At 35.8% G+C, this 23621-nt stretch overlaps 2 protein-coding genes across 2 annotated transcripts in view; both read left to right on the top strand.

Moving 5' to 3' along the window:
• Nucleotides 1-23621, top strand: part of LOC136252321 (uncharacterized) — a 300257-nt gene that overhangs the window by 23318 nt on the left and 253318 nt on the right. The gene's annotated exons all lie outside the window — the stretch shown is intronic.
• On the top strand, nt 19571-23220 carry LOC136246541 (uncharacterized). Its single transcript, XM_066038058.1, has 3 exons — nt 19571-19642; nt 20357-20530; nt 22782-23220. The coding sequence occupies exons 1-3, from the start codon at nt 19579-19581 to the stop codon at nt 23186-23188; spliced, it is 645 nt and encodes a 214-aa protein (XP_065894130.1). The 5' UTR covers nt 19571-19578; the 3' UTR covers nt 23189-23220.

Below are 23621 nucleotides of genomic sequence, written 5' to 3'. Positions count from 1 at the left end.
TCTATATTATGCAATAAAAAGTAGTGAAACGAGAGATGAATGATGGTATTACAGCATAGCTCAGTGAGAAAGTTCCTACTTTGGCAATGAAGAGATAAATGGTGGTATTGCAGCATAGCTCAGCAGGAAAGTCCCTAATTTGGCATTGAACAAATAATTGTTGTGCCAAAGTAGGGACTTTCCCACTGAGCTATACTGTAACACCATCATTTATCTCTTGTTTCACTAAATTTTATTGCATAGATCCCTACTTCATTTTTAAATTAACATTTTTAAAATACTAGTTTGTTTAATTCTGTTGTAGCACAGCTCAAGTAACTTGTGACTGTTCTATTAGAATATCACACATGACTGTAGTATTAGAGTGACTGTTGTATTAAAGTATAGCTTGAGTTAGACCTCAACTAGAATACGTATCTGACGTCTGGGACCCTTATCAAATTGGAGAAATTGTAGAGCTAGAAAAGGTGCAACAAAAAGCAGCATGCTGAGTGATGAATGATTATGGTAGACTTAGTTCTGTCACCTTAATGTTAAATCAGCTATCATGACCAACTCTCCAGAATCACCGCACATTATCTCCACCACAAACATTACACAAAGTTTTTTACCAACAGATATCACTATCTACCAACATCACAATCCACGAGACGGTACCATCCACTGCAGTACATCTTACCACACGTATCTACTGCAGTACACCAAAATAGTTATTTTTCAAGAACACCTAATTAATATTGGAACACATTACCAGCAGATATCATTCAAGTTGCAGATGCTGACATTTTTAGAACTGGACTGCAATCATTATTGCAATTGTCTTGTATGTGTTTGGGCAAATCTGAGCACACCAGCAGGACTGACTGCTCAGTAATAATAATCAAGAGGTATGCAGGTTGTTGTACAAAGGTGATGTAGTAGTGTTTGTATGGGTATATTTGCTATGTCACTAGTTGTAGCTAACTTTATCTAATCAAAAACAGCCAAGCTGTAAAAAAGGGTGCGGCCTCCAAAAAAGCCAGGGTGAAAAAAGATGTGAAATCAAAGGTGGCAGCCAAGAAATGGCTGTGATGGTAGGTTAATGGCAAAAATTTTAACAACTACAATTCAGGTGAATTTGTGTTGCCTCCTCCAAGTTTCACTAGGATTCGGCACCAAATTCACCTGAATTGTTGTTATTAAAATTTTTGCTATTAATCTACCATCACAGCCATTTCTTGGTCACCACCTTTGATTTCACATCTTTTTTCACCCTGGCTTTTTTGGAGGCCACACCCTTTTTTACAGCTTGGCTGTTTTTGATTAGATATCACTTCTTTTTGTAATTTCATACCTAAATCCAGCCTATAGCCAACTTTAGGTATTCCTTTTAACTTATCTTTTTCTTTACCACAGATCTAGAGAGAAGATTAATATGAAGAAGATTTTAATGATTTGCTTAGCTACATGTACTTTAGGCAATAATTTTTAATTGTGCTGATTGATCATAAAAATAAGTCGCACAGGTTAAACTGTTTGTGGCCGAATACTCTACAGGGAAATGTATATGTAGTTCTACAGGGCACCTCATAATGTAACTGTACTCTTTGACTACACAGTGAATGGTTTGTAGTTGAACTCACCACATGGTGGCTTATTTCTAGCTGAAACACTATGAAATGTAGCTGAATTCTCTCCTGTTTCCAGCTGATCTCTCTACAGGGTGACTTGTTTCTAGCTGATCTCTCTACAGAGTAATTTGTTTCCAGCTGAACTCTACAGGGTGATGTTTTTGGATGATCTCTCTACAGGGTGACTTGTTTCTAGCTGATCTCTCTACAGGGTGACTTGAAATGTGGTTGAACATCCTACTGGGTGACTTGATCCAGCTGATTTCTCTACAGGGTGATGTTTTTGGATGATCTCTCTACAGGGCAGGGCCGCCCACAGGGGGGGCAACTGGGGCATTTCCCCAGCATGAAAGAGGCCCCAGGAGGCCCCATAAATAGCTGTTTAAAAATTTTTCTTTTTTTTTAATTGTGAAACAATGATAATAATATATATAAACACTTAAACAGTGGGCAGAGGGGCAAACTCTGCCCTGTTTAAAAGATCGATATACTCTAATAGAGCAGTCAGATATAAATACTCTAATAGAGCAGTCACAGTATTCTTCAGAGCAGTGTAGCAAACTTATAGATAAGGAGATATGGTTGGTGAGGGGGTAGCTATTGTCATTGTGAGCAGGTCATGACCTTTTTTTTTTTTTGTCTTCAACTTACAGTTTGGGTGAAGTTGTGATTCAGAATGGAAACCTCCTTGCCTCTGGGGCCCCACTTTAACTCTTTGCCCTGGGCCCCTTAATTTCTCTGGGCGGCCCTACTACAGGGTGATTTCTTCTATCTGATCTCGCTACAGGGCTGTTTGTTTCTACTAAGCTCTCTACAGGGCGACTTGAAAATAGTTGAACTCTTTGCAAGCAACAGGGTAATTTGTCTAACTGATCTCTCTACAAAAGGATTTGCTTCTAACTGAATACTGTGCAGGGTGATTTATTTCTAGATGATCTTTCTACTAAGAGATTTGTTCATAGCTGGATTCTCCATGGGGTGACTTGAAAAGTAGTTGGGCTCTTACAGGGTGACCTGATCATGCTGATCTCTGTGCCTTGTTTCCATCTGATTTCTCTATAGGTGACCGGATTTGACAAAACCAGGCTTCCACACACATCCAATTCCTCAACTTTAACCACTTGTAACTTGACCACTCAGTTTGTTATTGCCCTACAATTTTCACACACTTCTTTCACTGCATTATGCAATAACAGGTCAAACTTTGAAAGCGATAGCTTACTCCTCCATTGAGTTATGATCCTTAAAAGTCGCAAATCTGGATGTGCGTGGAAGCCTGGTTTTGTCAAATCTGGTCACTAATGTTATTATTCTTATTAGAGTGAATTTTTCTAGCTGATCTCTCTACAGTGTGATTTGTTTCTAGCTGATCTGACTTTTTCTAGCTGAACTCCCAGAGTGAGTTATGTTACTGTATCATGTAGTGTTGCCAACAGTTAATTGCAGCTTATAAATTTGCATGTTTTGAAATCTGTGTAATTCACAAATTGTACCTAACATTGTTGATGTCTGTACATTTCTCCTCCAGGGTGAGTTTGCAACCATAGAAATTTATGAAGATTGTAGTGGAGAACATGAGTTTATATTCATAGGTGTTTGTTACACTGTATTTTCTACTAGTATTTTTTAGTGCACTCATGAGTTATCAGACTCAGACGCTTGCTTACAGGTAAATATCTTGGATCAGTAGTGATTAACCTAGTAATAATAGTAGCTGTCCTGTTCTCCTTTGTTTGTCAAGTTGCTGTGATTATTTTCCATACACAGCAAATGAAAGAAGGAGTGTTACTATAGTGTTGTTCCAGTTCTCAGTACTGGAACTAAAACAATTCCAGTTCCAGCCTTTTTTATTCCAGTTCCAGAACTGGAACTGGAACAATAATTAGCTTTCCTTAAGACGGGAACTGGAACTAGAACTATAATTTTGCTTTCTTCAAAACTGGAACTAGAGCTGTAAAAGAAATTTGATCAAGTACTGGAATTAATACTGGAACTGGAATTGGTCATAACCATAATAGTTTTTGCCAATGAGATTTTATACTCTTTTCAAGACCAGAATTTTGTCTGCTGACAGCAGCACACAATGTAGTATATAATTTCATAAAAGCTGTATGTATTACAACCATGTATGCAGGTGCTAAAACACTGCTTGAAACAAATGATTAGCTATAATATTAGAACAGAATGCCAAATGCAATGCTGGCTCAGTCACATTGTTATGTCTGGTTCAGTGTTTGATGATTAGCTACAGATCTTTTAGTACCACCCTATATAGTGTTAGTGTTACGGTTATTTGTATAATAATGCTGATAACTACAGTATTAGCTACATACATACTGTACATGAAACATTTAAACCTGGCAAGACTAGCATAATATACAACTTAATAATGAGTGTCCATAATTCATTATGGGCTTTTGGTAATACTTCAGTGTTACTCTATAAATTAAAGAATAACTCTAAATGTTGTTCCCGTTAGAACTGTAATTTAAAAGGCTATGGTTCCAGAACTGGAACTAGAACTGCAATTTTAAAAGTTATGGTCCCAGAACTGGAACTAGAACTGTAATTCTAAAGATTATGGTTCCAGAACTAGAACTGGAACTGTAATTTTAAAGAATATGGTTCCTAAACTGGAACTAGAACTGTCATAAATAGCTGATACCGGAACAACACTATGTTATTAGTGATCACACTTCGTGATTGTCAGTGGATGTTTTCAATGATCTATTTATTGTTCATTCCTAAGTTATGTACATCTATATAGTTAATGTTATTATATGCTGCAGTATTGTATGATGTCATGTTTAACATTAGAGTTTATTATTTTTAGTTATGAGTAATTATATCTATTTACCTTATTTACACTTAATTTTCATGCAAATATCTTTTATACTTTAACTTTTTATGTGACTGCTCTATTAGAGCTAGTATCTCAACCTTTTACAGACTTGTAGCAACAGAACATAATATTATTGCCATCCATATGCTTGATGTGTCTTTGTTGAAAGCAGTGTTAAAGGCACAAGCCACGTGCCTGGCTGGTAGGTACAATTGCAAGTCATACTTGAGTAACTAATTCAGGTAGAAAAAATCCTATAATTTTTGCAAACAACATTAATTTTGTATCACAATGAAAATGAATTAGGGTAACTCTATAGACATATAGACTACAAAAAGTTTGATACTGAAAGTTGATTGGCTGAAAATGTTGTCTCTAAATCACATAGTGCCACGCTCATGTCCAATGCTCTTATACAATACAAAACACAGCAATTATATGCCTGTAACATCGGCAATGCATGGGTGTTTAAATGGCTATTAACAGACATACTGAATTAGAGATAGGTGTAATGGGCTTGTTTGTACTAATTAACATTATATTTCTTGTTTACAAAGGCTGTCTAAGCACAACAATGAGTTGTAATCCAATGAGTTGCAGTACAGGTCATTCACCATACTGGTTCCATTCCGTTTCTGAACTATATTGTACATACAACAATATGCCAACACGTAGCCATTAGCTCACTCTTATCCATCTGCCATCTACAATAATTATTAATGCCAGACATTTTTCTTTCTTTGCACATGTTTGTTTTGTTTGAAACCAAGTTCCCCTCAACATAATTATTGAGAATTGACCACCATTATGCATTTTGTCACATTGCTTATAAACATTTTTTATTTAATGATTGTTACTGCTGTTTGTTTAGTCATGTTTGTGTTTGAGTTGTGGTTTGCATTTTGACAGTGCCTCATGTAGGCTTGTGCCTTTTGTACTGTTCCTTCCCTTCTGGTAAATTAAATTAGTTGTACTTCGAAATGTAGCACGCACCTGTAACATTGGCAACTCATGGGCATTTAAATGAATAGTAACACCCATACTGAATTAGAGGGAGGTGAAGTGGACTTGTTTATACTAATCAACACTGCATTTCTTGTTTACAAGCAGCAGTCTAGGCACAACAGTGAGCTGTAGTCCAATTAGTTATACTTTGAAACATAGCAACATTGGCAACCCATGGGCATTAAATGGGTAGCAACAATCATGCTGAATTAGAGGGAGGTGTAGACAGCTTGTTTCTAGTAATTGATGATACATTTCTTGTTTACAAGCAACTGTCAACTTAAGGTACAATAACGAGTTGTTGTAGTGTAAATAAGTTAGACGTCAAGAACCAATGGATTTATAAAACCCTCAGGCCCTTACGTAGTAGCATCCTTGCTGCACTCAGGCGCTACAGCCCAGGGCCTTCAAAGTTTCTTAATCTGGTCCATAGAACTCTAGTTCTTGACATCTAACTATTATTATTAATCTATATGTTAGAGCTTTGTACCAATATGTATATGTACAATATCAGACTCGACTGAAAGTTGTTGCTCACAGACTTCATCAACTCATGGAGTAACTGTATTCTAGCCAACCATATGGATAATCAGTCATAATAATTATTATGGTTGGTAGTAATAAACAAAGTTAGCAAGATGAATGTGTCAAGTAGTCTATTCTCTGGAGTTGTATATGTTCTTACTATTAGTAGCTATAATTAGACCTTCTAGAGTTATTTATTCACGCAAAGTTCACTAATTAGAATACTTTGAACGATTACACAATTCTAACTATATATTAAATGGCAGTCACTATTGCTTAGTGGTGGAGGAAGAAGTTGAAGTGAAGGGGTGCTTACCAGAGTATAGAATCTCTGGCAGCAGGGTTATGGAGCTGTAGCAGTTTCATGGTATCTCAAAAGTTCACCAGAATCTATTTTTAGGCACAAATAGTGTTATTGTATCTGTGTATAAGGTTAAACTTTATGTGTCTGGAGACAGTTGGTACAGTTGGTAAGGGAGGAGATGCAGTTACTATAATAGATCCCACTATAAATTTTTTTTTTCATTTCAGACATCTTTTTTGGAACACTTTGTTACAGTGTATGATGCGCTTGATTATTCTATTAGGATATTTGAACATTCTATTAAAGTATATATCATTATTTCATTCTGAGTGGGGCTAAGCCTCCCCTTTGTGGATCAAGGGGACTGACCCTCCTTTCTGCCATCTATGCTATTTTTCCACTGACACACTCTTCTTGTACAGCCAAGTTGTTTTTACTTGGGCACTAACAACTTTTGAAAGCTAAAGGTTGTATTTTATATTTAAAAACTACAAAGCACTTAATTTTACAAATTTGGTGGCTAAGATGTTGTTTTTTTTGAGGACTGCAGGGCAACTGTATTAAAAGGCCAATGAATCATTTATACAATAAGTAAGACTTGTAAATGGTGTGGCACACAAGCAGTAGAAGTTTGTTCATCAAGGTTAACTACTTCAATAATATTGAAGTATAATTACAACAGTAAATGCATTGCTGTGTAACATGAAATCCTTTGCCAGTGATCACATTGTTTATTGCAGGTATACAGAGTAAAGCAAGTGCCTCTCCAGTACAACAATAAAGTCAATGGGTCTGTAGCAACTACATTTTGTAACACTGATACATTAAATGATGTTAAACAGCAACTACACGGTGACAGTCTTACTATACAACTGTATGCTGTACTTTTACATGTGCCATTATGTATAATACAATGTGTGCCATATATGGCCACTCCTATTGTACATTTAATTTATTGCTGCAAAAAATTATGATTTATTTTCCAAAAGGTACAAACCTCAATAAACAGCCACACTGCATGTATGTAGATGGTGAATGAGGTATTAAGTGTTATGAATGTTTGATTTTGTTGGTCGTAAAAGTCTTGTGACAATGGCTTGTCCAAATCCAGGAATTTAAATAGCAAAAAGAAACCATGGCAGCACCTATCCTGCAATAGACAAATTTCATAATAACGAAAAAATCAACCGTTGCCCCTAGCAACCTGAATTTAACATTATTTGTAGGTGTCAATGTTTTAAGTCACCTCTCCAAGTTTTAAAAGGATAGCATATATAAGTCATGAGATATGATATTTTGAAGTTGCAATTTTCCCATACATTGTCAATGAGAGGGGCAACAGTTGCCCCTTCTCGGTAATCACACAAATCATGGGATTTAAAGAATGTCTTATCTTATGACCTATATACACTATCCATTTAAAACTTGGAGAGATTATTGTTGACATTCACACCTACAAATTATATAAAATTGAGATATATGTACTTTTGAATTTTTGGTTTTTGCATATGTTGAAATACCTCATTTTTGTGATTGCCCAGAAGGGGCAACTGTAGCCCCCTTACATAGATATGTATGGGAAAATCACAAATTTCAAAATGCCATATCTTATGACATATATATGCTATCCTTTCAAAATTTTAGAGAAGTTACTTTAGACATTATCACCTAAAAATAATGGGAAATTCAGGTTGCTAGGGGCAACAGTTATTATTATATGCTATAAAGCCTTATTATGGAATTTGTCCATTGTACAACCTCACAAAGTTCCCATGCAACCACTGGCAAGTGTATTAAAGAAAGAAGTCTCAAAATGCACGTTGCATTGCTTACAACAATTATGTGTTATCCTTAGTTGAGAATGTACATATCCCAAAAAAAATTATGGTCTTATGTTAAAACCCACAGAAAGGATATAATAACAGTGATATTCCACCACAATCCCAAACTGATTCAGTGCATACAGACCCTCCTCAAAAAGGTACAAAATAATGCTCAACGATTATGTTTCATCTGTTTTCAGTGTCATTTTTTGTTGTTTTTGCTTTTATCTGCTTTATTAGTTTGGCACTGGAGGGCAAACATTGGAGGCAAAATTTGTTAAACCATGCACCAACCTTGGAAGAATCACCCGTTTCAGATATTGTTCCAATCACTATAATATTATATTGACATGTACGGAGTAAAGAATTTATTAGTTAACCTAGATCTTAGATAACCTAGATCCTCACAAAGTCAATGGCCCAGACAATATACCTACCAGGCTTTTGACAAAGCTGTTTAATTCACAAACAAGGTAACCTTATATCCTAGCTAGTGAACCTTTAACTCAAAGAGCTTGTCATGTAGACATTACAGTTCTACAACCAATGTGACCTCAGGAGTACCTCGGGATTCTGTCCTAGCTCCTCTACTGTTCCTATGTTTTATAAATGACCTACTACAGGGTTGTAACTGGTGACAATTTAACTGGTGACAATTATCTGGTGTTGTGAATGTTGAATACAAAAGTACATCATGCTTATCAGCATAAAGTTATATTGTACTCTTACACCCATAAAGATGATGTTAAATGCCTCCAAAAGTGAGCCACAAATAAAGCAAACCCCATCACTACATACAAACTGAAAAGATTAAAAAGTACCTGATGCTAAATACTATAGGAGTTACATTTACCACAGACCAGCTAACAAAGAATGTAGTCGGATCAAAACAAAGGCTAACAACACCAAGAGTTTTCTCCAGTGAAACCTAAACTCATGTCTTCTTTGTTAACATCAAAGCCGTCTGTTACCAAAGTATGTTCAAGATCTATCCTTGACTACACATCAATCATTTGGTTACCATACATGCTGAAAATCGTTCAAGTCCTAGAGTCTGTGAAAAGCTGTTAGTAAAGATCACCAAAGGTCATTTATGATGGTTTTCTATCACAAAATAAATGACTAAATGTCATGAGAAGTACAATTTGTGCAGAAAGTTTCAAAATTATAATTATTTTTATGTGCTAACATCTTAGTAAACTAACGTGTTAGCAAAAGAGATTTACGAGGCTTTAAATAAACACTACTTTAGACAATTTCCTTCTGAGCTCCACAATTTCACATTGCAAATAAATTTTATAACTGCTTAACTTGTACTATATCATAGTTCAATCATTTCCACATTTAATTACTTTAATTAGGGTCACAAGTAATGTTTTCTGAACTTCAAAAGCAGGAGCATTCATTATATGTATGTATTAAACCTAATTAAATTAGTATTTGTGGTTGACTCATAACCTCCCTAACTGTATTATGTTTAGAACACAATAGAAAAAACCTCCAAATATTTTGGTCCCAACAGGTCTGGTCAATACATTTTTCACCTCTGAAAGAGGAAAAACTTTGTAGCTATTGCAGCAAAAATGGCCAAAAATTCTGGGTCCTAAAATGTCTGTAATAGAGAGCCAGGATGCACGGTCATATAAATGATTGTCCAGTTAGTTTTACTTTGGATTGGTCTAAACATGTGACGAGGTCGATGGGTAAATTGTTCCAGATCTAGTTGATGGTACAGGGAAGAATGATTAATATGTCACTCGATTATTTGTAAACAAATGTATACCTAGAAATAGTAAATACTATAAAAGTCCATCTAAATTTGGATGGTACATGCAAGATTAATAAATTACCAAGAGTCATATAGTTACTATTACTAACTCTTGCTATTATGCAACAGACTATAGTAGCTGATGCATTGGGCTAGTGTTCAGACAGAGATTCAGTTCAGAAAACTAACTCTCTGATACGTGGAATATGGGACCACAATGAAATGAGCTCTGTATGGGGGTACCAAAGCTCTGTGCCATTATACGCGTGGTCAGGAAATTCTGAAAGTATCTGTCAAAATAGTAACTACCACAAGAAAAGAGTTTTCTGTTGGAAAATTTCTTTTCAAGTGCCTGGTTGAAATCTTGTAGAGTACTTAATGCCATATGCATTATGCCATATGCATTATGTCGCATGCAACAATGTGACATTTCACGAGGTTTGGAGAGTTTCCTATGAGTGTCGTAATGCCATCAAATGTTACTGATCTCACCTGTAAGATAACATGTGTCAGTCCACCATGAGCTGAAATGTATCCCATAATAGTGTCTGGAATATCAGCCATAGTTGATTTGATTATTAACTGTTCTAAGTTGTAATTCAGCTGTAATGAACATGATGGATGAAACTCCCAGCATAAAAATACTAAATACTTGAACATTTTACAGCTGCTGAGAATGTGTTTTATAGGAATGGAAAAACTGTTGAGATATGCATGAATGAGTGATGTAAAGTTGGATAATAGTACAATTTCTGCCTCTCCATACCTACTATCATCACATTGATCACAGTCATGCATTGTTCTCATATCTAATGCATTGTTCTCACATCTAATGCTTTCAAATTGGAACATTTCCGGTAAGAGTCAACAATTGTTCCTGTAGTTTCTTCATCTATCCCATGAGGTAATAGGGCAGCACACAAATCAATAGCTAGATAAGAAAACTTCATTTCGGTTAAGATTTTCCACAACTTTACTTGAATCTTCACATTTTTAACTGACATCATAAGTAAATTTAGTCCTTGCAGATTTTGACAGCAAGTAGCAATCACATGTAAACCTTGAAGGTTTTTCAAACAGTTGGGATTATTTGTTATGTTCAGTTCCTTTAGGTTAGGACAAGCCAAGGCTAGTTGTTCTAGGTGTCCAGCATTGAAATGACAATATGAAGCATTAAAATAAGTCACAAAGGAAAGACTATCAATATCACTATTCCAATGATTGAAGAGAACCTTACTAATTTTAAGCACTGCTGCTTTGTATTGTACTATACTGCCACTTACATAGTCAGTTAGCAATAAAAGGCACATCTTCAACCCATACTTGCTGGCCTGTATGAATGGTAAGGTACACGATTGACCAAACTGTAATTGAAAGTCTGGTAGTAGAGGAGAAAGATCCATGGGAACTTTAGCACGTTTATACAATTTAAAGTAACCAGTGTGGTTGGGAGGTGAACTAGTGTAACCAATGCTTATTTAAGAACCCTGCCCAAATTATTGTGGTACATCTGGTTATAACATTCAATGCTATGATAACATTCAATACCTGTGGTACAAATCCTATCTTTGCCCACTCAGGTAAAATGATTTCACATGAAATTCCATCACTTGGAGCTGATTCTACTATTGTGAGTTCCTTCAGTCTGCTACAAATAGCAAGAAGTTCAGCTAGAGTCATGTGTGGAACTTGACTCGTCCATGGAATAAAAAGTCTATGTAGCTTCTCCATAGTCTGTCGGCGCCCGCCCCTTCGCATAGAATAAAGGCGGGCGCCGCCAGACTAGCTTCTCCAGAGGCTGTATAATTGTCCTCAATTGGTCAGGACTCAATAGAGTTGTTGGTAAATGAAGCTCCACGAGGTTACTACAATATTCTAACAAAGTGTTTATCTTGGAGGGCATCACGTGATCGGGAAAAGAAACTCTCCAAAACATTCTCCACACAACGTTCTTCGCGAGCATGGAAATGTGGCCAGACAAACTGTCGCCACAAAGACGGAATTTCACAAATACTCCAAAATCTTCGTGAAACATATCGCAGCATTACAATGTCACGTGTCATGGGCAAAAACGACAGGATGTGAACTAGTAACTCAGCAGGAAGAGTTATAAGGTTGATCAGAGGTTTTGCGCTCTGCCCTCCATTCGAGTCAACGCCGTCGTCGTGATCCATTATCATTTAACATGCAAATAATAATAATAATGAAGATTGTGCAAGAGACATCTAACTAGGGCTGCCTCAGACACCTTGCGAACTGCAGTTAACTAAAAGCAATTGTGTATTCAATATCAAGTGTATTTTGTGAGACTCTATACTCGTCCTGCAACTGCTCACATCCTGGGGTGGCTGTCCTGTAGCCATAACACCAACAGAAATATAGCTACTTACCATCATGACCAAGCAGCGGCGGAGGAAGTAGTTGATATGAGGGGGGGGCTCCGCTGAGCTGACCCAGACTTATTTCTATAGTTTGGTAAGGTGAGACCAAAAAAAAAAAAAAAAAAAAAAAAAAAGGTCACAACCAACTCACAAGAACTTTCCACCTCACCAGCTACCATTTCTAGCTGATAAACTACATAAAAATCCTTACATAGCTCGCTACACACTGACTACTTTATTAGAGTGACTGCTCTATTAGAGTATCTCGATCTTTATCACGGTTTTCAGCCCCACTCCAAGAAAGATAATTTCGTGTGATATCATTCTGAGGGGGGGCTTTAGCCCCCTAGCCCCCCCCTTTCCGCCGCCTATGTGACCAAGTACTTCAGTTTCTGGCCTCTAATCTTTAAACTCCTTTCCATTTACAATTAAATAACCAACTTGACAATCACATTATCAAGTTTCATCTCTTGATATACTTAAGGATCATTTAATTTGCAATTGTTCAAATTTGTAAATGTCAAATAAGTAAATAATTTATGGTGACATTCTGATATAAACTGCAAAACTTATCCTATTGGATGATAGTGAATGTTTCTTACCTGGATGTATGCACTTTTGGTGTAACAGGTCAGGAACTGGTGTGCTGTGCATGGTGTTTCCTGTAATAGAGTTAGTAATGTACCTAGTTACAAAATACCTCCAACAGCTAGCTAGTGTACTGTATTACAAGCTAATTTTCAATAATATTATGGAGCAGGGGTGCAAGTGGAGCAGGCCAAAGCCAGAATAGGGTAGCCAGCTTTGATAGTGAAATTTGCACAGTGGATTTTGAAGCATGCATGTAACAGAGATATGGATTTTATTTAGGGGGATCCCCAGTGTTGCCTACAGTATTTTAGATATTTTACTAAATTAAGTAGCTAAGCTATTTACAGCTTTGTAAAAGTGATTGTTCTATTAGAGTGATTGACTGTTCTATTAGACTATTTTGAATAAAGGAAGGTTGTTTGATAGCATTAGGAGAGTATGTCAATTGGGATCAGTTTATTTTACTTAAGAATATGACTGCTGGCACAATATCCAATACAGTTAAATCTGTTCAAAAGTTCACTGCCACTTGTCTAAACGCAATGATCATCCCCTAATGTGTCATCTGTGTACAAAGTGACCTTTCTAATGCAGCTACCCTGTCAGGAAATCTTTGGTGACTGGGTTTTCACTCTACCATATTTTCCTCAGTTCTTAATTTTGTAGGGTTTGTAATGCAACTATTTAAGATGTATGTTGGTCACTGTAATCATAGGCATAAAACTTATGCCAAGTAAAGAAAAACATGAAACCCGCGCTGACAAGAATAGGCAGATAACTACTACTATGGAAACAGTGCGTGTTTGTACTACCATTACTTATATCTTAAAAAATCAACTTGAGGTGCTTTAATAATCACACAAATCAAATTGTAGTCTTTACTTATTCTTGAATAGAGTAATTATTATGTGTATCTTAAGCCCTTTTCCCACTCCCACAATCTATAGTGCTTTCAATATGATTACTACATGGCAACAGTTCAGTAGTTTACGTTGACATTCAGATGGTAGAGTCCTTTTTGTTTCATCATTTGACCATACAGATAAAACATACTACAGCATATGACACTTCTAGAACATTGAGAGAGTGAATCCCACTTAATGTTTGTTACAGTATACCTTATGCATAGGTCTACAACACTGAAAGTAGTCATCTATTAGAGAAGTAGCAACAAGTCAATTTTATCCAAATTGTTAGCTGCTGAAGTCAAGGTATAGCCATGCTGGAACAGCTCAACTGATTACCCCTAGCAAAGAGAAGGAAGCAACCGAGGCTTAATTTGTTCTACCAAATAATGCTCAACCTAGAAAGTGCACTTGGAGTGAGACCTGAGGTTGAGATTTGCTTACTTATGCATGAGGTCTCGTCTTATTAGAAAATGTTTCAACTTTCTTTGGCTATTTTCAGTTATTCCTCTCCATTTTTAGCCATTAGAGCACTGTTTAGTGCTTGCAAAGTGGTTTGAAGTGAAATCAACTTACACGAGAACATAATTTCCAGGAATTGCAATGCGTGAGATGGAAAACCATGCGTGAAACAATAATCCAATGCGTGTGTCTCATGAGGGTTGAGGTGTCTTAATATGAGTACACAACAACAACACTGAACAAAATAAAAATCAGAAAAGAAAACAATGGAGGGCTGAATGGAATAAAGGCGACTTTTTAATCTGAAGAATTGCATGAGGTATGGTGTTCCACAAAAATGGGCTGTTAACAAAGAAAGAATTAATAGAAGAAGCAACAGGCTGAATAGATAAAGGATGTGGGGTCTCTGTATTAAGGTGTTTATTTTGTTTTTGTACAATGCCTGTTGCTTTGTCCCTGTACGGCTGAGAAGTTCTGTAATAAAGCTGTCGGCCAGGTTTGGATTTAAATTTTTTTACAGTAAACAGTGATTGTTTGAAGAAAAATTGAAGGGTTTGCCTTGAGGACAACTATTATGTGCACTGTATGAGCTAATGAATTCTCTTATAATGAATCATGTTAAAGAAAATCAATGCGACATAGAAAAGGATTACTATCACATACTGCCATATGAACCACTTGTAGGGATTTCATTGTTTAGATAGTTAACTGATCAACAACTAAAGACATTTCTATGCATCAATCATCTCTCAGTATAGCTACCTCTGTTATATCAGGGGCATACCGAGGGGGTTTCAGGAAACCCCTTTGGATTTTATACACTACTTGAAACATTAAGAAATTGAAACTTCAGGTTTCCAGAATCTGGAATCTATCATGGAACAGGATACATTTTAAACTTTTACCTTAGTTAAATAATAGTTTCTAACATGGTAACAACACTTACAGCATTTTTCTGAATTATGATTTTGGTGAAAAGATTGAGATACTCTAATAGAGCAGTCAGGTAATATAAACTACTCTAATATAACAGTCATTTAGCTGTAGTGGAAACCCCTTTTCAAAATTCCTGCGTACACCCCTGTATATGATAGAAAGACTTTCAAAATACTCTAATATAATGAAGTGTGAAGTGGATTAGCTATAAAACTGTGCGTTTTAGTGACAAAAGCACCAAATTTGGCACAGAGGTAGAGGACCACCTTACAAACAAATCTGGATATTAGACCAATACAGACCACGCCCCCTTTGATAGGTTCCGTCCACTCAACTGCATTAATAAAATAGAAATGTTTAATTACACAGTAAACAAAGAAAATGACAAACTGAACATGAACTCTCTACCACATGATATAGAATTACACTAATTTACCTATTTCGGTTTAGCAGACATGGCCAAAACATACTCTGTGTGTAGTATTTCTACCGAGACCACTGTTGTGACAGCTGTATAACTATGAGTGACTGCATTGTTAGACTCTCATCACTTGTGAACTCATTTGGTGTTTTATGCATGCAATCATGTAGATGATCTCATATACTTTAATTCATTTAAGAAGTGTTAAAGGTAAGAACACATACTGTATAGGAAATATCTATTCAACCATAATTGCTATCCCCTATATAACATCCTGTATTATATACATGTACTGTACATATGGTCAAGGTAAACTTCACAGTAGTGCATTAGACTATAAGAAAACCATTGCATGTATAAACATGTAGTGATAAACATAGCTATCTGGTTAATAAGGCCATTGGAAGCCCCACCCATTGTTAGATAAATCACTAAAATCATTAGAAAGGCAATACAAAAATATGATGAACCTTGTCTTATTACATACATGAATTCTACAGTTTACAGATTTTGTAGTTTATATACTACTATCATACCTGTTTCACTGCCATACAAATCCCTCTAACACTGACTGCCCCATACATGACCTCCCTGACAACTAGCTCTCTCTGTTGTTATAGAGCCAACCTGCATAAAAAGGGTGCGGCCTTCAAAAAGCCTGGTTGAAAAAGTTGTGAAATCAAAGGTAGCAACCATGAAATGGCTGCAATGATGTTGATGACAATAAATTTTAATTTGTGCATTAATAAAACTTATTATTATTAGCACTTTACAGTGATATTGTCATTGACATCATTGCAGCCATTTCATGGCTGCCACCTTTGATTTCACTTTTGTACCCAGGCTTTTTGAAGGCCGCACTCTTTTATACAGTTTGGGAAGGTTGCACTCTTTTATACAGTTTGGCTGTTTTTACATGGATTTACTAGTCCTGTTATGACAAATATCTGAATAATGTGTGTATCATGTTCTATTGGATCATTTGGTGTATGATACAATAGTAACAGTGCAGTTGTGAGCTCTGGCATTTCAGGTATTCCATGCTGACCACACCCAACAACCTGGAATCGGTGTCACAACCTGAATTTGAACAGCTGGACAATGGAAAGTGCTGCAGGGTTTGTGTCTTAACGTGGGTGTTTTAGATTGGGACCTTCATATATCATGCTTGAAACAGATTTTTTCTGACAGGAATGACAGCCCATTGGAAACTCCAGTCCCAAAAAAAAAAGATTTAGCTTTCCAAAATATATGGCCAGTTATGATCAATTTTTGGTGCACGTGCATGATGGATGACATCATTGTTTTGGCTGGTAACTAGCTACATTTGATACAAAACAGGTATATCTGGCAAACATAGTCTATGCAAGGAAACAATTCTGACCAAGTAAATTTTATTAATATTTTGGTACCTAATGTAATTTACTGCCACAGTAGCTATTATATAGTGTCTTCAGATCCAATTACTGATGTAAGAGCTCAGAAGAAAGGAGAAACATTTGAATGGCATTTGAGGCCCTGGCAAAGGCCCACACCAATGCCTGTGAGTTGGATAGTGACAATTATACCATCAACCTTGCACAAGGTAAACCTTTTTCAGAGGTTTTCAGTGGGTTGATCTTCTTACCCCTTACTGCTACAGGCCAATATTTAGAGGGGATTTGGTGACGTACCTCAGACTAACCGCCCTCTGTTAAAATTTACTTGTACATTACACTCAAGATCAAGGTACTATAATAGAGCAATCAAATATTCAATATATGTAACAGTCAGTTGTTTCCAACACTATAATATATTTTAATTAAAATAATTCAACAAAAATTGCTGAATTATGCAAAAATTATTTTAGAGGGAATGTCCCCACACTCCCTAGCTTTTGCATGCTTCCCATGCAAAATGTGTTTCAGAAACATACACTGTACACCAAACAGAAAAGGGCCCTGCTAAGAATCCTGGTTATGGGCCAGCCCTGTGCTAGCCTTAGCAAACATGATACTTGAAGGTCCAATCTTAAAGACTAATGTGAATATGCAAACACTGTAGCATCATCCATTGCCCAGCTATGCATATTAAAATTCAGGCTGTTATGTTTCCAGCTTTGTTGGACATACGTAGTACAAAGAAAGCATGGAATACCTGAAAATGCACTGCCAGGGCTCACAACTACACTGTAAACATTCAAATGATCCAATAGAACATGTACACATATTATTCAGAGATTTGTCATCCTGCTGTATGACAGGACCAGTAAATGTGCAGACTATAATATGTATTTTTCAGTTAATCCACCTCACTAAATAAAGCAGTCTGTCAATTTTTCGTACTAAATTGTTCCATATGTGTTTTTGTATTAATCATGTCTTGTGTTACCGGCTGTATGCGTGTGTTTGTATTTTTGTATTTTAAGGATAAAGGCTTATGCCTGTACATCCATAAACAAATTATGTACTTAGCTATTCTAATTACTATACAAAATCAAATAAGCAATTACTGTAGTGTCTGCATGTCCAGCAGTGTTTTAAAATCATTGACAGAGGGAGAATCAACAATAGATTGGGGTATTGAATTCAAGTTACTCTGTTAGCTACTATAAAAATTAGACCTTGTATACGAATTAGTGTGATGTTTGAATAATTTCCTTGTGTGACCTCTTGTTTGTGGGAGCCGTACGTTTGCAGGCTTGTTCTTTTGTACAACCCAGTCAAAATAAACAAAACTGAAAAAATAAGTGACAAACTTCACAGTCACAGATACAGTCTCGCATGTCTCAGTCCTCGCTTTGAACTCACTGAACGTGTTCTTAAGTATAATTAAATAGCTACATCATTCGCCTATTAAACAGGCCACGGTCTAGCTACTTGTTTATGCGATCGAGTCCTAATGACTGATCTCGGCGTCCATCACCTCACTGCCTCATCAGTACAACGTCCTTAATCTTGCAAGCCCGAGTGCAAGCCACACCCTCATAGGTCCTCTATCGAGATTGACTGATTTATAGTTAGAGAGTTGATTAAGTGATCACATGTTTAGTATGTTGTGTCCGGGGTTCCGGGGATTGTTTAAAGTCGTACACTGTGATACGAGCTGCGACATAAAACCGATGTTATGTGCAACAACATTAATTTTAGACTACGAGATGATGAAGTACGGTTGCTATATTTTATGTTTGGTAAAGTTGGTGACTGCAGTTTGTAATTATTGCAGAAATGGTATGTGAAGTCCACTGAAGACTTTTAATCATTGCATTTTAAGATTTAAGTTTAGGTACTGGGCAGTCAGCTCAGCTGGTTTGCCCAGAGGCATTAATTAGTTAGCTATAACTCGCTAGCTTGCTGTGAGAACGTGCTAGCTACATTGTAGCTAATTGATAGCCAGGTACAATAGCTTTATCAAAAGAAAATCCTAAGGCTGCAGCACATGTTGTTGTAGACCTTCAGTGCTGGTCACTGTAAAGTGTTAATAATAAAAAAATAAATAGAAAATAGTTCACTGCACGTAAAGTAGCTATAGCTGTTGTAACTTGAATTTAAAAGCAGCCAGTTAGTTCAGCTGTAGGTATAATTTTGCTGATGGTCATCTAGCATTTTACCCTTTATTACAGGTTATCAGTTTGTGATGCCATCGACACTGACTATTCCTCCTCCAGACAGCTCCAATAGTAGTTTTGATCAGTGTAACTTGATGGATGGTGTATACCAGTGTAGTTCTCATTCATTATTTGACTGTGATCCTAACATCAACCATTTCTACAATTGGAATACTAACAATTTCAATAATCTTCAAACAATAACAACAGAATTTCAGATTCCTGTTCAGATGGTAAATTTCATAATATTTGTTCCTCGCTCCACCACATCAACTACACTACGCATACAAATCAGCTCTGTGCAAATATTGGAAGGAAATAATCTGGTTCAAACACAACAGAATAGAGGAAATTTTATGGTAACTTCTAATGGAGGACGTCAAAACTACACAAGGTCATTATCATCTGATATTGTTGGGATGAATATTGACATAGGCACTAATTCAGAAATTGTCATGAGAATCATCTTCTGTGCTAGTCAAGGTTAGCAGCAGGTTGCAAAGTTTTTATGGCAGTAGCTATACAGTGTATTAGAGATCAGTGTCATGATAGTTTTGACACACAATATAATTATTGTGGTCAAATATTCCATGACATATGTATAGTGTCACTCAGCTGACCCTGTCTTGTTTCTTAAAAATATATACCATATACCATGAAAATGTGTTTAGGCATAGCTTGTATTTTAGTATATCTCTAGAAAATTACAACTGTTATGAAAACTCCTGAAAAGTAAAACTTATAGGCGGATACTTCAGTTTAGTCCAAATATCAAAGCATCTTGAAGATACAAACAACATGTTTATAACAATTAACCACACACAGTCTCTCAACAACAATATTATTTTGTGTAGACATAGCATTAGACCTGGAAATGTATTCAGCTTTGAGCCATGAGTTCATTGATAGTGCTTTACATGCAACAACCACATTAATTACAAGTGGGAGATTTTATTTCACCCGTATATTCTTAGGTAATACAAACTGTTTGTCTCATATCGTCTACATTATTATCATTGTGTTCACAGTATGTGGTTATAACTGATTATAGTCCATAAATATTTGCCAAAACGTTACTAATAGGCTATTAATTTTATAGTTGTTGGTGTTGTGATGTTTCAGTTCATTTCTGTTGGATTCCTTTGACTAACATAAACTTGTCATTTCATAATATTATGTATCTCTCATTTAATACAGCCACTAGTACTGTGCCACAATCACCTTCAGACATGTCATCATCACCATCAACCATGTTGTCATCTATGTCATTACCTCTACCACCATTAGTGACACCATTCTCAACAGTGCAAATGACTCTTTCATCAGTGAACCTTGGACCCTCATCCAGTGTACAAGTTATCACTAAATCAGGTAATAAATCATTGTGTGATTTGAGTTGTTTAGAATTATATGAATGCATATAAAACATTCTCTATGTGCTATCCATATATCCTCATATAGCCTACACATACATCAGCTGCAAATAACAAAGGTTAATGTATTTTGAGAAATTGACCCATGCAAATGTCACGATAAGGATTGCCTACAGTTAAGGGTAACCCTTACTATATTCGTGATTGAGTGGGCACTTCTGTATGCAAACAAAAGCCAAGTAAAAGCACCATTTTGGCAATTGTTTGCTCAAATTTAGAAACCATATATATCACAATAGTGTAGTCAACAGAGGTGTAGTATATTGAATGTGTAAGAGTTTTCATACTTGGTAATGTAAGTAAATAGATATAAGATTTGACCACTATATTTTCTAATTAGACAAGCCATTGTATGCTCTTTGAAGTTAATTCATGTGCTGTTGGGTGAGTCCTTCTCCAATAACATGATGAATAAATCGCTATCCATCCATGCATCAGTTTGTTTGATGTACGTATACAACACCCAGGATGACCATTTATAGGCGCTTGTATACTATACTGACTATATCTACAAGCATACTACAAAGTTTACAATATGAAATATGACCGGATTTGTGAAAAGGGGTCTTCCACACACATCCAATTTACCAACTTTGATGATCCATAACTTCAGATTGAAAAGGCTAATTGCTTGAAATTTGGTCAGCAGTGCGTACCAACTTATCTATTACTTGAACACTAAGTTATGGTCTTTCAAGTTCATAGAATTGGATGTGTGTGGAAGACCCCTTTCTGCAAATTCGGTCACTAATATCGTTATCTTTTGAACATCTTTATGAAAGACTCTTAGCAGTGGATTTTAGTCTTAACAGCTTAAGTTACATCAAACTATATACATGCAACAACCACATTAATTATTTAACGCTGAAAGTGCAACACAGCCAATAACATCAGGTACAGAAATCCATTATATTAATGAAGTTTTGCTGTATGATTATATAAATAATTAGTAGCGTGGAGACTATTGTAGTTACAATATACCAATGAGCTAGTTATTATAGCTACAGATTGTTAGTGTACACAGTAGATTCCTCACCACACAAATGATGCTTAACAGAACTTTATGTTAGATTGACCACTAGATCTAGAGCTCTCTACGTATAATGCATATACACAATGTCATAAAAATTTTTTCTAGTCATCAGTACTTGGACATTATATACCATAATTTGCTTTTTTTTGTTGTAAAATAATTTTCATATTACACACAAGTTTGTAGACCCTACGTATCATACTAAGACATTTTAAACATTGAAAGAGTACAATGCAATGTCATACAAGCAATATTAATCTGAATTTTGATGTATTTTGTTATGTTTCCATTGCCAACGATCTCTCAAGTCCACAATGAATAATATGTATACACCACTTTTATTTCTGGATAGGATCTAACCAAATTGGCCAATCTCATCTAAAATGAAATGTCTGGACATCCATATTTCATTGCCTACGTATCGAACACATGGAATGCACTCCATGCTGTAAGGAGTAGATACCAAAAGAACTTTGCACAGTATTGTATCACCTAATGTACCTGCTGGTTGCATCATAAAGCCATTATCGTTATTTGACAAATGCCACAATTAAAAACAAACACTTTTCACATAGGCCAAGCCTCAATGTAGAAGCAGTTATCAAAATAATATTTCACAGTCCCTTGTTCAAAGCTTTAAAACATAATTAGTTTCAATTTCTCATTGTATGTTTAAAAGTGACATTCACATGTAATAACATAATTCCAATAGTCTTAGTAGAAGTACAGTATATATAGACATGTTGTGATCTAGGACGTAGCACTCTATATGAAATTACGTGGACAACAAAAATGCCATTTTTGAGGGCAAAAAAGTATAATGCTCTATTATGCGCTTTTAAAATGCAATTGCAACGGAGTTGTACTGAAAGACTTAAAGATAGACTATTGTTACTACAAAGTGAATCAGTAAAAGTACATAACATACGGTACTTGTGCCGTGGCGAGTTATTCTACTTAGGGAAGGTTTCAGCAATAGAATGATTGATACCTATGCCCTGACTTTGCCATAAAATATCGTGAAAACTAAAACCATAGCAACGTTTTGCCAGACCATGCCTTAGATCACAACATGTATTATAGAAAATAATGGCTATAAGCTCAGAGAATACTTAATAATAATTATAATGTGTGTGTTATATACACATCACTATAGCCTCCAACACTGGATGGATTATCAGTGTTATCATACTGACTATGCTACTACTGATAGTGGTACTACTGTTAATAATAGTGAGCACTGTGTACTGCAAGAAGTTATCAAATGTGACAGATTCTTCAAGAGAATTAAATGACTATCATGAAGTTAGTAGATACGTAAACCCACACCGAGTAAACAGAAGTTCAGGCAGCACTGCTCGTCTTCACCCCAATCCAGCTTATGGTGGAGCAGAATTACAGCCTCAGAGAAGGAGACAATTAAATGATAATTATGATTATGTAGTGAGTGATTATGAAATGATTAAAACTGACCACAATCCATCATATGTTGCAACAAAAGTTGGGAGTAATCAGATGGATGATAACCCTTCATATAAACCTGCTTTTGTAGCTGTAGTATAACCAACTACATTATCATACTGGTTGACACTGAATATAGTGCACATTTTAAAAACTACAGATTTATATATATAGCTACATTGTATATACATATATACACAAAAAAACTTGTAGTACATTAGTCCTATTGTCATTTAATAAATGGTAGTATTTGTCATTTAATAATATTAATGTAGACATTGAATAGTGCACTCACAACAAATTATATCTAACAGGAACCAGCCATACCTCTGATTAAAATACTAAGCTTTATGTCAGGCCAAGAACAATTTACAATTTATAAAACTCACAAAAATATGCACATTTTGCTAGCATTTATTACAAATCCACCTGAAACCAAAGTCAAACTAACTGTGTAATTGTCACCCATAACCATTGTGCATACTAAGCGCCTCTAACATAATTATTGTGTTGCTGTTGTTTAAGATATTCAAAG

This window comes from Dysidea avara, chromosome 1, assembly GCF_963678975.1.
Source record: "Dysidea avara chromosome 1, odDysAvar1.4, whole genome shotgun sequence".
In the NCBI taxonomy this organism is placed as follows: domain Eukaryota; kingdom Metazoa; phylum Porifera; class Demospongiae; order Dictyoceratida; family Dysideidae; genus Dysidea; species Dysidea avara.
Note: the sequence above shows the minus strand (reverse complement) of the source record. Positions and strands in the feature narration are given on the sequence as shown.